At 32.5% G+C, this 17,077-nt stretch overlaps 1 protein-coding gene across 1 annotated transcript in view; it reads left to right on the forward strand.

The window, feature by feature from the left end:
- LOC119632204 overlaps positions 1–8,871 on the forward strand; it is a 72,569-nt gene extending 63,698 nt beyond the window's left edge. The window contains exons 5-7 of the mRNA XM_038025012.1: positions 9–129; positions 7,136–7,290; positions 7,597–8,871. Of these exons, the coding sequence (XP_037880940.1) occupies positions 9–129; positions 7,136–7,290; positions 7,597–8,427 (1,107 nt within the window). The 3' untranslated portion in view covers positions 8,428–8,871. The remainder of the gene's footprint in view (positions 1–8; positions 130–7,135; positions 7,291–7,596) is intronic.
- Positions 8,872–17,077: the final 8,206 nt, after the last annotated feature.

Raw genomic sequence — 17,077 nt, forward strand, 5'->3', positions numbered from 1 at the left:
GCGGTGGCGGTGGCGTTGGCGGTGGCTCTATTAACATTGCCTCACCTTTATTGGAAGTAGGCATAAAGACAGTAGGCGATGCGCAACTGGGTCATGCGGAAAAAGCATATTTGGCGCAAAGCAATGAAGGTGAGTTTGTCTTTTCATTTTATGCAAGAATATGCGTGCAGGTTCTTATAAACACATATACCTATATGCCATATACGTTTGTTCTTGCGTTTTCATTTTCTCGCTTTATGTCGCTTTATGTTATCATTTGTATAAGAAAAACTGAAAGTAAATCCATTTTCATGTTCGTTGTCATCGCTACACAATGTCGCCTTACCAGTACCAACACGATGGACAGTATTGTATATATATATATATATATATATATATTTGTGATGCATGGCTATGATAAATAGGACAATTCTTTTTCAGCGTAAGCAATTACTAAAATGGAAATACTCTCCGTTCGTTTTGTTTCATTTAATATTTGCTAACCCGCATAAAATATGGGGACCATTAATAATCAGCTTCACTTTTTTGTGTTTTTACTTTTTTCGTTTTTCTCTTTTAATAACAGCTATTTAATGCTTTTTCATTTTGGCACTTTTTACCTGACGACGCTTTTTATAAAAATTTTCAAGTTTTTTATTTTGGATTATCTTTTAATTCCAGAAGAATTTTATTTATTTTTTTTTTTTTACTTTTTATAATGAAAATATTTCGCTTAATGAAGTTTTGAAATAATATCCGTTTTCACGTAGTCGGCTATAATTCTTAAGCTTCCTAGTGAACAAGATGATAACTTATTTTACATAACTCATTTATAAAGAATGTGTAGCAAATAAATTGATATTTATTGCCAAGGAGGAGTGGCAACCGGGCAAGTGTTATCAAATGATACAAATATAAGTGTGATAGAAAATTTTGAAATCGACTCAAGCTTGCCTAACAAATTCTCGCCATTCTGTTCTACGTACAATTCTGGGCGTGTTAAGCTGATGCACTTGCATCGCCTTAGCTTTCATTCAATGCATAACAACAACGTAACGTGTATACGTTTTCAGTTTATTTCTCCTAAAAGCCATACGGAATATAGATATTTTTAGATAATTTCCGCTTCAATAAATCGCGAAAGTTTCGTTGCAATTATATATATTTTCTCGCGCAATTATGAATAGAAATTTATATCAATGGACTGTTATCAGCATCATACTGTATAAGACATTTTCAATCAAAATTGTAATTGTCGAGCTGGAAGTCTATTAGTATAAGCATCTGTTAGTCGTCAATATGTCAAACGATAGCAATCGATATTTATCAGTATTCAGAGATGATATAAAATTTTAACTTTTTTTTATTATCAAACCGTAATAATTTGAATCTTTCGCATGATTGAGGTTACGTTTGCAATTATTCTTAAATAAGCAATAAAAGTAGAGAAACACAAGATCTTTACAAAAAGTTCGATTAAATCGCTTCGTTTAGCATCATGAGCCCCTAATGTGATCTTCAAAGGGTAAGGACACTGTACTCATTAAAACAAACTAATAGAAAGTGTGGTTACCCAACGATAGATAAGTTATTTGCAATTATTTCGAAATGGAATTTGGAAATACAATCCCCTTTACTCACTTCGTCTTCTTCTTCTTCTTCTGATTCGTTTTGTACTTTATTCGCTCCAAAGTGATAGGTTGGCATTTTGAAAAATTGAAAATTAGAGCCGACTTATGCTATACATTCATTCCTATACATTTCATTCATCTAATGCATTTTAAAAGTCCATCATGGCGAACTGCCTTATCGCTAAGGGGATATGATTATATATAGCATACGATTATAATTTATGGGGCTGTGTTGCAAGAATAACCGTTTCTTAAACACAATAATGACAAACAGGCCGCTTCTATTTTCTGAGTTCGAGTTCGGAGGAAAAATAAAAATGCATGAATCGATGAATTTTGAAAACATAAAGCCACCCTATCGACATCGAACATTGATTAAGTATTACCTATGCGGTTTTTGCAACCTATTATTCATTAGATATTATCAACCTCCCTTCATCATCTACAACTCGTTACTTTAACGTTGACTTACGGGTTAACGCAAATAGCCGCCATGTGATTTAATATTACGCGTACCCACTAACACAGCGAATTACTTGAATGTGACTTAGCACGCTCCAATGAGTGCTACAATCCCTATACTCCGAAGGCCTCACTGCGCCTTAATTATCAAATTGATTTAAAGTGTCTGCCCACGCTGCCACCCTAACGACCATCCCCAATAGTCAGGGCTTAGCGTCGCACTCATCCAGGATTTCCTGGGCGTATACGCCCTGCTGGGTTGATATGCCTCGAAAAATCCACTACAAGAGGCTCTGCTACGCACGTGTGACTTAAGTCGTACTTTAGGTGACCATAGTCACTCTTGCTTATTATTAATTACACCTTATGCATGGGATATTTTCCATTAATGTTTACAACTTATGCGATAACTATCCTATATTAGTAAGTAACTATAGTTTGATGGGTTAGTTAGTTAATATCCAAAGGTTTTTACTTCCTTAACTGCTCGTGAGTTGGCCATAGTTAGTGGCAGCTATAATGAATGCTCGTAAAGGCATTACAGTGTGTGATCGGCCTCACATACACTAGGCAGCTTTTTCACTCTTTCTTCACATCTTCGTGATCGTGACCGCATTAGATATGTAAGGAATATTATTTAAATAATTGACCATATAAAGAGAAAAGGAGAAGAAGAAGAAGAAGAAGAAGAAATTGCCTGTATTTTTTGTTACTCTCTCTCTCTCTCTCTCTCTCTCTCTTCACTATTTAGTGGCTGATGTGGATTGTTTGGTATCCATGCCTGTCATCCATTAACTATCGTTAAGTAACATAGCTTTTTACTTCAATTGTTATTTTTCGCGATTTATTATTTCTTGTCTTCCTATTATTTACTGACTTTACATGCCAACCATATGTTAATGATTATTAATAATTTTTTTAAAATGCAAAAACTTGAAAGTGTGTGCCGTACTCACAATTTCCGTTAAATAAGTCTGTTAAAATTTACAAATGTTTTTGGGTAGAGAAAACGTCGTTTGGTCTGTATATCTCATATATTTTAACTATGATAATATACGCTTTTGTGATCTAAAGCATCTAACACGAATGATAATTATATAAAAATGAATTAATTGTTAGATTAATTAAAAATTTTCTTTTAATTTTTAATTAAAACATTTCAACTGTCATTTGGGTCACTAAAGAGCACAAAAATTAATTGTGTCCAGTGCAGCCTTTTCAGGAGTTCATTCATTCCAAACAAAACATTGAAAAATAACAAAACTCTATATGAATATTATTTCAAATTAAAGATAATTAAAACTATGCAACCGCATTCCATTAACCGAATTCGAGTAAACACGATAAACAGAGAAAAAAAAAAAGGAAAAATAAGATAAAATAAAACAAAAAAAAAAAAAAAATAAATAAATAAATAAAAAAGGCAAGAATAGAAAAATAAGCACCGAGTTAAGGTAAAATATTATATTTTTATTATACAACGAATCTTGAATACTCATCTTAGCGAATTTCAACTAAGCGAATTGATTGAAAGATGAAATATTTTTGTGGTAAAAAGTTATTGAATATAAATTTGCCATGAATTGAATTTATATTTAATGAAACTTCAATAACAATTTATTCCAATAAAATTAATATGATATGATTTGAAATTTGAATTGTCCGTCGCAAGCGGAAAATGTGAAAAGACATAAGCAAGATAGCGTATAGAATACGCGCTACGCTTTAAAGCATGAGATGCTGATGGATAATGGATGTTACCTATAATTGAAATCAAATATATTTTTTTTTGCTTCCTTCCTTTCACGTAAATTTAATAAACATATTTATGCACATAAATTATATTTTTCAAGTCGCTGCTTAATGTCGAGTGGTTGGAAGTTTTTTTTTACATTATTTACAGCATAAAGAGTTGAATATAAACTAAACACAAAAACAAAGAAACAAATAAATAAACAAATAAGCAAACAAACAAACAAACCAACAAAAGGAAAAACTTCAATAAAGATCAAATAAGTGGAAAAATTAGAAAAAAATCTCAACACAAAATAACACAAAATGAATAAAACGATATCGTTTTGTTTTGAATTCCGAGGTTTTCGCTCGGTACAAAGTTATGTACCAATACCTTTACTGTCCACCAGGTATACAGCAGTTGTTCGAAATGGTAAAAATTCCATGAATGATTTTAAACTGATAATAAACATATACAAATGCACAAATGTATGTTAGACCTTAGGGAGCGGCATAACAAAGCAAAACTAACAAATATTTTGTAAAATTCACTGGCACATTGAATATAGTTAGTTTGTTGAACTGCGGTCGCTTGGCAGTCGACAACCGGGGCGCGCGCACCAATGAGAAAATATATATATATATATATATGTAAGTTAAATGTGTTGTTTTTTTTTTTCTTCTTTTCTCTTCTCTGCTTTTTTTTTTTTTTTTTACAAATAAATCCCTTCAAGTTTCGCACATCTATCTAGTGGGCTTAAAAGAAAGTTCTGTCGTTTATTTTTAATCGAAATCATTTGAATTTGTTTTAAGGCTGCATTAACCTTTAAATGCCATACAGTTTGTATAGTGTATAAGTGTATCGTCTTCCGATAATTTCGTATATTTTTTATCATTGCTTTCCATAAACACTTGACATTAGCTATTGTGCCCTTTAAAAGTATCTCTAAGGTTAACTTAGTCATCTTTATTTATGCCAATATTACAAACGCTTCGCTACTATTTTTTAAATTTGTTTTGTAAAACTTCTGCATTCCTGTTAAGTTTAAGTTTAGATCGATCTATAGCGTGTTTGTTTACTTTAAACACATATATAAAAGTAGTTGTAAGGATAACGGAATTTTCCTTCACATCTATTGTTAAACGAATTCAAATACAAGTGAATAAATGAATGAATAAACGAATGAAAGAATGAATGAATGAATGAATGAATGTAAACGTGAATGTGAAATTGCAGCGATGGCATACGAATCATGTGCCAAGAAAGAAAATGAAAATACAATTGAGAAAAATGAATATTCTAAGGTTAACAAAACAGAAGAAGCAAAAACAAAAATCTGCATTTGGCATAAAATTAGTTTATTAGCCAGCTTTGTTGGCTGGTGAAAAGTAAATTCTGAAACTACGTATAACCCCGTCACATACAGTGTTTGTGTGATAAATGAATCAATCAGTACAAGCAGATGTTTTTCTATTTTTCAATTTCTCAATTTTTCAATTTTTTATTTTTTTATTTTTGATTTAACCAGATCATGAATTGCTTTAAGCTTCTTCATTTCGTCGGTCGTCATCGGCATCATTTTTACAAAAATTGTGGTATATGCGAATAGATATTAAAATATAAATTTTGCCCGTCCATGTTGCCAAAATTTTATTTACGGTTAACTTATGATTGATTCCCTTAGAGAGAGAGAGAGAGAGAGAGAGAGGCCGAGCATTCTCTACATTCTCTGCATTGAAGGTATAACATGTGTATGACGAGTTGATAAATGAGCGATAATCGGAGTCAATGTTCGCAGATTCAAAACTCAGTGCCGTACGGCGTGCTTGATATCGTAGTTGTCGTGGACGCTATCAGGAAACGCGTAACATTTAGCGATTGGGTATACGTCCGCTAGACTGCGACTATCACATCCCTATCGTTTTCTCTTGTCACAGTTTCTTTGACCATCGTCGTGTCCCATGTATATAAGTGATATCCACTGTGTGATTGATAACGAAAACCGCTGCAAAGTTCCCGAAAACACATAAACCAAAGTGTTTTGAGAAAGGGTTCATTGAAAAAATTTTGATTAGCCGCAAACGGTAATGAAAAAAAAAAAAAAACAAAAAAAATTAAAAATTTAAATTCGAATCGATTAACCGAGTATCGGAATCAGTTAAAGTTTGCACAAATTCGACAGAGTCGTATTGTTCATTATATTGAGCAATCAACTGTTTTTAGATATTCACGAATGCGTTGGTAAGTTAAAAAAACAAATTTAAAATGAATTTATGAATCTTAGTTACATAATTCTGCTTAAAGAAAACAATATAAAATTCTCGTCTACATCAAGCACAAGGTGATTGATTGATGTAAAAACTTTCTTGAAATATTCATTCAGTATGTATGTACTTTCAAATTACTTAAAGGAATCTTACCACATAATTATTCGTAACGAGAAGTGCATTACTTACGCCGAACGACCATGTTTTTATTTCGTTTTTCATTGGACTTATGTAAAACTTAGTTAATAGAAAAAAGGTAAATAAGTAAAAAAAAAAAAAAAAAAAAAGAATTGTATTCGCCTTTGGTTAAATCTTGGCTAACAATCATTTTAATAATTGTAAAATCTATTCAATTATATAAGCGAGTCATTAGAACGATTTAAGTAAGGAGGTGTATGATGGATGGATGACTTTTTAGGCCGATATCTAGCATGAAAAAAAAATTTCATTATACAACTTTTCAATCATATCGCAATTCTTACATGCAATTGTCATTGGATTGTTGGCGTCCATATATCACGTAGACCTTTGTATCTGGATTGGTGTGTCTGATGATGTTCAATGTGTGGCGCATCTGATTGGTGTGCATCAACTAAGCTCTTTCCCTATTCCGGTTGAGTGTTGTAAACTAAGAATAGGCGAATAGAGAAGATAAGGTTTGCGATAGAAAGTCAAACTATTATACTAACACTAAATAATTGGCATAGCAGTAATTGAAGAGTAGATCTAAAATGCAAAACCTACCTACAACAATGTTTTGTTTCATAAATTTTTGAATCTTTCATTTCGTGATTGAGACGTTCTCTTAAAGTTTATTTTTTTTTTTTTTTTTTTACCACTTTTAGCTAAATATAAAATACTGGGCTTACGCGTGTATAATAATATTTGTCTACGCCATATACAAGTTCCTTACTAAGCGTTTTTTTTTTTTTTTAAATCCTTTGTTGAGCAAATTTCTTAGTTTGTCTACATTTTGTTTTTTTTTTTTTTTTTTTGTATAAATAAATATATGATTTTCTACACATCTATGAGTTTTGCTTGTGTTTGTTTAATCATTTTAGATATGCACCATATTAAATATCCACATGGACGAGTACAAGCTGAAATAAACCGCATGTCAGTGGCCGCCCAGATTAGGGGTAGTAGTGATGGTAGCGGCGGCCACAATAATGACAGCAAACTTAATAACGGCAGTGCTGAGTTTCAACCGGATTTGGTGCCTGCCTATGCGGGTAATAAAGTCAACAATCAACGTAATCAAGCAAGCGAACTTTATAGTCCTGCTGTAACACCAGGCTCCGTCACATTCAAGACAATAAACCATGCAACAGAGGACCAACAGCAGCAAACGCACCATCAGCATCAGCATCAGCACCAAATCCGGTTGAAACTCAGCACTGCCGTTATTAAGTTTGCTGTCATTATTGTGGCCGCCGCTACCATCACTACTACCCCTAATCTGGGCGGCCACAATAATGACAGCAAACTTAATAACGGCAGTGCTGAGTTTCAACCGGATTTGGTGCCTGCCTATGCGGGTAATAAAGTCAACAATCAACGTAATCAAGCAAGCGAACTTTATAGTCCTGCTGTAACACCAGGCTCCGTCACATTCAAGACAATAAACCATGCAACAGAGGACCAACAGCAGCAAACGCACCATCAGCATCAGCATCAGCACCAACATCATCAGCATCAGCATCAGCAGCAACATCAACAGCAGCAACAGCAACAACAACAACAACAACAGCAACGCCAAAATCAACATCAGCATTCGCAAAAAGCCCCAAGTCCTGTGCAAACAACCGCCTACACCACTAGCAACACCGCCATCACCACAACAGCACGTAGTAAATATAATGCAAGTGCTCAAGAGTATTTACAGGCTAAATTTGGTACGACCAGACGAATGCCAAAAAATCAAGATAAACGACAAGCTCCAAATGTGCTGTACGCAGCAGCCGGAGTCAGTGCTTCCCTAACAGCTAGCATAGAGAATTTAAACGCTCGCCAAAGTAAATCATTAATACTGCCTCAGCGAACGGTTTGCAGTGCGACCACAGTGGCCACACCCACCGATAATAGTACTATGTACGAATATCGTCAACCACCACCGCCCCCCTATCATGCAACACATCGTACTACAGGTAATGTACTGCTCGGTAAACGGATTAGCAATTCCGAGGATAATAACAAAAATAATATCACAAAAGATCAGGGCTACCGGGAAACGATGCCTACTTGCTATGAAACTGGCCGCCCTACGATAGTAACCGCATCACCGTCATTAAATTTTCCCACAACAACTACTGGCTATAATAATAGTTTAGCGCCACGAAGACAATTGCTGTGATAAGCATATATATATAATATATAAGCGCTATAAATGTATTTTCTCTCAAGACCAAGAAGGCTTGTGACTGTACGTAATACAACAATTATAATAGAAATGATTGCCGATAGGTTGTTTGTAGTGCGGAATAACATTTTCCTAGATGTGTTTGCTCTCCCAAAAAACTGAAAGCAAATCTAATAATGATCGATACAGTAACGGGTCATACGGTATACAGCGCATCAATATTGGTGGTCGTAGTAATAATGAAGACGATGTGTCAGCCATTCGTAATTAATCGTAAAAAAATTGATAAATGTGCGAACAAAAAATTCCAATAATTATTAAATCGTTAAGTGATTGCTGTTGAATATCTGATGCGAAAGTATTGCATTGCGTTGTACTGCTATGCGGTCGAACAAATCAACCGAATGTCGAGGTTAGTTAAGCAATTATGTTATAATAAAAAAAAAAAAACAAAAAAAAAAAAACAAAAAAAACACAAAAAGGTATATAAAAAAAATTCCTTTATTATTAATTGTAAAATAACAACATTGTAATACATCTACGTAAGTATGTGTATAGATTTGTTTGTACATGTGTTAAGGATAAAAGTGAATGATGTAATGGCAAAATAAAGAAAATTATATAAGCGAATCGAAAAAAATATACATCAACAGTGGCGAACTGGCCTCTATAAGTAGGTCAGATCGAAAGAGTACTTTAGATATTGTAAATAAGTTTAATAAATGTAGACATGCATGTATTGCATACACACACATGTATAGGTATGTATAGGTTCGTAAGAAATATAAGCAGAGTTAGTCGAAAACTTCTATAAAACATAAATTTATATACATATATAGACATATATAGACATATATTTATATATATATATATATATATATATATGTGTGTGTGTGTGTGTGTATACGCGCTTCCGTTCACTTATAGTTTGAGGTGGTGACGAATGGCTAATGAATCGCGTTAGTCAAGTTTGAATTTTGACTGAAGTGTAAGACCATTGACGATTCAAAAGTTGAAAAACTTTTAATGAATTTTTATTCGGAAATTTATTTGTGTTCTCTCGTCCAACTTCATAAATACTTGACCAAAATCCTACTCTTACTAAGGCAGATGTCACTGACTGAAATAATGAGCTATAAGCCTTCATTCACTTAACCCTTAGTTAAGTTAAATTGAACAACTTTATGCAATTTGTTCTTATCTCCTATAGTATAACTAATTAATAGCCTCCGTTAGTAACATATTTAAGTCATTTTCTTTTCTTTTCTTCTCTTTTCTTTTTTTTTTTTTTTCGTTTTTTTTCGTTTTTCTCTTATAAAACATATAAGATTTTCGGTTATAGTAATTGGAATCATTTAAAACGACTGCAGTTAATGGTAACGAAACATTTCATTGTTAAATCGCTAGCACTGTTTAGACATAGTACTGGTACTAGTAGAGACGAAAATTATTGTAACTACTCGACAGATAACAGTTGGGACTCAGGCAAAATGATTAGCTTAACTGTAATCAAACCAAAAAATTGTAACATTATTTAGATTAGTTTAATGGCTTTCTTTCATATGATGTGATAGATTAGATTCGATATAAACTAAAGTTGAACAGTTGACAAAGCTATAATTGCAGTAGAAAAAGGAAAGAAAATTAGAGCATAAAGATACATTAAATCAGAAGCATGCGCAAATGCCTAAGCGAGACGATCTCGATTGTCGATCGGTCGATTTCATTTCATTTCAATAATTTTCCAAGTCTCAATAAGTTCGATCTTTTTTGTAACGTGTAACGAACGATTTTCAATAAAAATTTCGAAATTTTGATCATTTCGCTGAAGATGATTTATGCTAACTATCACTGACATATCGATCGATTTTGTCGACCGCAAGTGCTTGAAGTAATTTCTAATTTTCGGAGCATTTCGTTGGTCCTACTCTTTTCGCTGATATCGCCTATATAGCTAATGTTGTTTAATATCATCGAAAGATTTTGAGAGCCGAGTGAAAACATGAGGAAGGGTTTTCTTTTCATTACGATGAGTTTCGTTAGGTTTCGAGAGTTTGGTCTTCGCACTTAACACGTAAGTTGCAGTCTTTTTTAAATTATTTTTAAATATCAACTGTATATTTATTCAATATATGGATGCTTCACTTGCCAAATCGATTAACTTCATTTTTGGAATTTTATTAAATTTTTATATTAAAGCGCTTCATTACCTAGCTGTACATATTTAAAACGAATTTCTCTAATAATAAGTATTAACACCAATAAATGACAAAATCGTTTTGGCCACTATTATAATAAATAATAATTGATTTGTAATATTTTATCTTTTTTTTCAACTTCTTGTTTTATGGAGTTAATCGATTTGGCAAGTGAAGCTCACATATTATGTGAATCAAGTTGAATAAATGGATTAAAAGAGAATGTCAAGTAGATCGAAAAATGATTATAATAATCCATTTTTGTCCTTCTCGAGAAATAAAACTTCGTACTTTTACCGAAAGATTTTGGTAATAGGATTGAAACGAGAACTTCTTCTATCTCATAAATTCTTTTATATTGTCGTGGACTTGGGCATTTATACTACAAGCTCTGCTAGTAATAAAATTACTCCTTTCAATTCGTATCTATTTGGTTAATGTCTACTACGATTACTATACCGGATTGTTGGAATATTGTTTAAAGGCAATCACTTATTAGGCCGACCAACCTATTCTTGAACGATCTAATTAAAATTGTTTCCTAACGTTAATCGAAATGTCTTCTTACGAATACTATTGCTTTACCCCTTTATGATGAACACAAAAGTTCAAAAACAGATACGAAATCAAGGAGGCTGAAATCGCGTCCCGCATATCATATATCAATTCGTTCACTTTGTGAGTTATGTGAGTTAATATGTGAATACAAGATGCCGGTATTTCTCTCTTACAAACTGCACTTATCCTTATCAGTTTTTTTCACTCATCTGGTCCAAGAAGTTACCGTAGTACTATTTTGCTTTACTTGTTTTAGTGATTTTTAAAGCCAGAGATAATGAACAAAATTTGCGTTTTTTTTCAATAAAAACTCACGTGAGATGAGTTTGATCAATTTAGCAGTTTTGAGCCTGAAGTATCGGGTTTAATTCGTCTTCTGGTCTATTGGCAATTGGGTCAGATGATAATACAGTGATGAGACTAAATCCCTATATCCGTAGATAGAATCGATGAAAAAAATGCAATTTTCTTTTTGAAAATGGGCTAAAGTGCTTTTCAAAACGCCATAGCTGAAAGCGTTTATAATCCGAGGTTAGCTAATATACATATCTTGTTAAACGTTTTCTTGTACCCAAAACATAAATTAACATCATATCTACTGATCTATATGCGAATGCAAAATTATATTCAGTGTTAACTGGCCATCCTGCGTTACCTTATCCAGCACTTTATTAATGATGCCTTCAGTTATAACAATTCAGAAAAATTGAATGTCCAAAGCGTTCTTTTCAATTTTTCACTGCACCATTTCACTATGTCATTGTAAATTCGTTTCCCAAATAAAACTTTTAACTCACACTTAATCGGTCAATGTTTTGAAAATTTTTCTATTCTCAAGAAATGACGTGAATTCCCAGCAGCTGTCTAAGTAACGCGATTTAACATATCGGCCTCGAATTGCATACATAGTAGTTCCCTCACTTGAGTGTGTCTGCCGGGAAATATGCTGATTCGCCCATGCATTGAATGATTTAGCAACCAGTTGTAAGTTCTCATTTCAATCTGTCAGTATATCGCGGATTGGTTAATGATTTCAATGATTTCCAATTTTTTTTTTATTTCATTTACTTTTACTTTGGTTTGTTGATCCCAACCAAATCGGATTTCGAATGCTTGAATCATCCCGACAATATTCTAATTTCATTACTACAATGATTTTGACTACTTCAAGGCATTTCAAAGGTATCTTAACTGCTTTCAAAAAAGTACTGATGAATATGAAAAGCTAGGTTTAATTAATATAATATAAGTTAAACGAGTTCCTATGCTAATGTAAAAAGTCTGTAAAGATTTTATATGTTTGAAATACCACGTGAAAGGGCATATGTACCATATACCTTAACTAAATTTTTTTTTTTTTTCCTTTTTTTTTTATTTATTTAGACTATTTCATTTTATTTATTTATTTATTTCTTTTTTCCTTTTTTTTTTTTTTTCTTTGGTTTACCCTAAAGGCAAACAAAGACCTCGTTTGCTTGAAAAGAGTGATTTTCTGATAAATTTCATGGAAATAAATCAATAAGTTGAGCTAATGCTTCAATTCAATCAAGTGCGGTGATGCAATGCAAACGCGTACTGTCGATTGTAGAAATTCCGCAGAACGCAGTAAACAACCAAAAAGAAAAATTAACCTATTTTTGGGGTTTTTTTTTTTTTTTTTTTTTAGATGTATGTTTCCTTAGATTATTACGATTAGTTTTATTATTTTATACTATTTTATTAAACGGAATGATTTGACATTAAATTGAAAATAACTATGTGCACGCTCGAGATTTAATGTTTATTTGAATTAAAATTCTTTAACATAAACGGTTGTGTAGAAAGAATGGTTAATTTTTTTTTTTTTGCTTTTTATGCATTTTTTTTTTTATTGTTTTGTTTTTAGCTTTGCAACGGAAGTGTAACATGAAATTAATTTAAATATTCAACATTTGTGTTCACGAGCAAAGAGGAACTTTGAAAATTGCAATAAAATAAACAACAAAGTCAACAGCAATTTAAAATGCGGGAAAATGAGGTAATGCGTGGGGACTGCTTGGGCATACAAGTGATTTTCAAGTGGAAAGGGTAGAGGGATACTTGAACATTGTTCTAACCTAGAATGCAGAGGGAAATCAAATTGTACGTATACAGGGGCATAACACACGCATATGCTGTTACATCCGCAATACTACGTTAGCTCAGCAGCATATTTAATAACGAAGAAAGAAAAAAAAAAAGAAAAAAAAAAGGAAAAGAAAAAAACGAATCATTCGCTTATTTTGTGTACATATACAAATGTATGTATATATGTATATAGATATATATATATATATATATATGTTTCTATATGTGCATGTTTGAAAATCACACAAACACACACACATACACACATACACACAACGCATTCAAGCAAATAAACGTAAACTGAATACGTACGACTAACTGTAATATCACTCACAAACAAAAACAGATGATGGGTTTGGTAGCAGACAGAGAAAAGTAGAGGGCTTTATAATCACATGAAGGAAGAAGATCACAGAGAGCTGTAGGCGACAAATGGAAACGAGAAAAAGAAAAATAATATAATACTAAAAGTGAAGCTGAAGCTGAAGCTAAAACTGAAACTGAAACTGAAACTGAAACTGAAACATAAAAAGCATCATTCGAATGCAAAGAAACAAAATATGAGATAAAATCTCAGCATTACAATGCATGAGTGTGGCTAACCTTAATCTAAAGCGTACGATGGTTTCAATATTTAAGTAGGCTTGGATGTGTGTATGTGTATGTGTATGTATGTATTTGTTGCCCTTGACATTATGTCGTTATCATACGATTGCGTAGATAACTACTACTATCGCACCCCTCGTTATTACAGTATTACAATAGTATTTGGAAAAAAAAAAAGAAAAAAAACTTTTATAAAATAATTCAAAAGGACGAAGAAAGCAAAAGAGATTTTTTGTTTTTTTCTTTTTTTTATCTTTAATTTTTTTTTATTTTTTTTTTTTGGTTGTATATGCAATCATTCACAAATACATTGAAACTCTTTGTATGCAAATATTTGTACCGAATATATATGCATTTATGCAGATTCCCCCTGCGGCCTAATCATTTGCAAAATGAATTTCCTTTTCGTCTGCATAGTGGATATATCAGTTTAAACGAAAGTTTTTCTTGTTCTTATTTATTTTGATATAACATTGCCAAATTGAAAAATATATGTATCATTTAAAATCTTATATAGATTTTCTTTGTTATATTTTATAGTTGACATAAATTGTCGTTAGCGTTTTAGTTTTTGTAGCCTACACCACCTGTGGCGCAAACGTACATAAGGTTCGCGATGGCGTATAAAACAACCAAAAGGGCTTGAGACAGACCCAGCTTTTATTATACTTATATAAAGTTGTCTGTCTGTCCGTCCGTTAGGTATCCTTGCGTTCAACCTGTAGGCCAAAGAGAGATTTTTTGATGGAATTTGGAACACAGACATGTTTTGGCCCAAGGGCGGCTGTTATCAAAAAACAAATTTCGATCGGAAAATTTGTTCGATCCCTTCTCATATATAGCTTTATGTTGAAAAGCCATTATATGAAATGGGGTAAGGTATTTAATGATGAGACGTGACGCACTATAATGTTTTTATTTGTTTTTTGCTAAATTTGTAACATTTTATAACTGAAGATTAAATTAATGCGACTACCTATAAGCGCACAACACTTAGTTCGCAAATAGAATATTCCTTCTTTTGTTCGTGGAATCTTAAAAGTCTCGAAACTTTTTTATTAATTTGACAATTTAGTAAATATTTATAGCAACCTAATCTAAAAGTACGATGCAAAATTTAATTCGGACCGATCTAACTGATACGTCTGCACCTAACAAAAAACTTTGAGACTTTCATGTGTGTATGTGCTTGCAGTTGTGGATGCTCGAGATTAGCGAAAATAAGTTTTCACAAGAAAACATCTTAAGGTCTTAAGAAAATAAGTATATATGGATGCTCTGACTACATACAATATTTAGGTTTTGTCTAGTAAATTTAATAACTTCATAGATTAGACGGGTTGTGTGTGCCACACAAATAACTGAGAACCGTATATGAGAGTAATAAAAAAAAGGACAATTTTTGAAATGTTTTTGATTACAACTTGGAAATTTCCAGCGCGTATATCTTGATATTACACAAGTAAAATGTTAAAATCATTTTAATCGAAATATTCTGTGGTGAGTACAGAGATGAGGCAAGATCCAGACATGACAGCACTTTCCTTTAAGCTTTCAACAAATAATTTCAAACTTGTTCAGCAATTGATGTAGAATCTAAAGGAATACAACTCTGTTTTTTTATGTAAGATATTTTGGATAAAAACAAAAAAAAAACAGGTAAGAAAATTATATGCGATTGTGACCGAAATGAATCTTTTATACATATCACCGTGGGCCTTAAAAAAGGGAAATAATTAATTTTTCATACTTCATAATATTGGTGGTGGTGGTCGCGATTGATTTTTTCTATTTTCAGAACATAAGTGGAAATAGGTTTATTTTTTGCGGCCAAGAGATATGTTTACAACAGACATTATAAAGACGGACAGATGGACGAATGGGCATGCTTAAATCGATTCAGAAATTGACGCTGATCAACACGAATATATCTACTTGATGGACTTTCTGGAGCTTCCATCTGGTCGTTTGACAAAAAAAAAAAAAAAAAAAAAAAAAGAAAAGAAATGCGCCATAAAAAGCTATCATTGTTAGCGTTTAAGAAAACAATTTGTAGATACAAACGATATCGTATTTATTGTCGAACCTTGACCACAACACACTTACAGTTAAATTGAAAATATTGCATCTGTTTTGGAATATGCTGGGAACAGCTCATCAACCTCAATACAACTGTCTGTTGAATGGCATGCATTAGTTTTTTTTTTTTATTTATTTTTTTTTTTTTGGGTCAACATACATCGAGATTGTCATTAGTACCCAAGCATGTATTCATTCATTTAAAACAGGAGTATCTGTTAAAAAGCAATTTATAATGCGATACGTAAGCCAATACCAAGTTGCAGCTCGGTTGTCTATGAAACGTAATACACTTTTCTGACAAAGGCATTGATTGCATCATATACAGAAGCATGTAATATGAGCACATAATATATATAATAAGCTTGAAAATTCTTCCAATTATTAAAACTTATAAGAAACAAAGAGAGAAAGAGAGAGAGAGAGAGAGCGACAGAGAGGGGGTGAGAGAAAGAAGGAGGAAGAAAGAGACCGACTGTAAAGGAAACCTTGGTTACCCATTTTATTATCGGTTACGTTATTCACTTAACATTATATAGAGTTATTTACAAGTACACAAATCGCTTCTTATATATATGTATATGTACATGCAAATGGATTCATAGTTTTAATGTAAATACGTACACATCATTCAATAAGTTTCTGCTCTGACGCATATGTGACGACACTACTGACAGTCCTATTGAATTTCTGAATAGTACGAACGTTTCAATGATAGGTCAAGACATTCTGACAATTCTGGATTTACAGATTAACGGGAGTTTTGTGAAGCTACCTTTTTAATATTCGAAGCCATCCAAAACTATGAATTTCCTTTGTTGATTACACTGAACTCGTTAGCAATCAGCATTGCTTTGAAAGCTGCTATGACGATTCTTGATTGTTGAAAATGTACATTTTTTTGGTGAGTTACTAAAGTCATGCGGGCACGGATGGCGCTAAATGCTTTGGTTGTCTAAATTTCGTATTTGTTCCAGAAAACTTAAAAAAAAAAAGTGCTTACAATCGTTATGGAAGATCGAAAGCTAAAGTTGCATTAGCTGGCTAACACGCCAAGTATATCAAGAGTCCGCTTAAATGCCATTTTGCGTGAACAT

This window comes from Glossina fuscipes, unplaced genomic scaffold (assembly GCF_014805625.2).
Source record: "Glossina fuscipes isolate IAEA_lab_2018 unplaced genomic scaffold, Yale_Gfus_2 0, whole genome shotgun sequence".
Taxonomy (NCBI): Eukaryota; Metazoa; Arthropoda; class Insecta; order Diptera; family Glossinidae; genus Glossina; species Glossina fuscipes.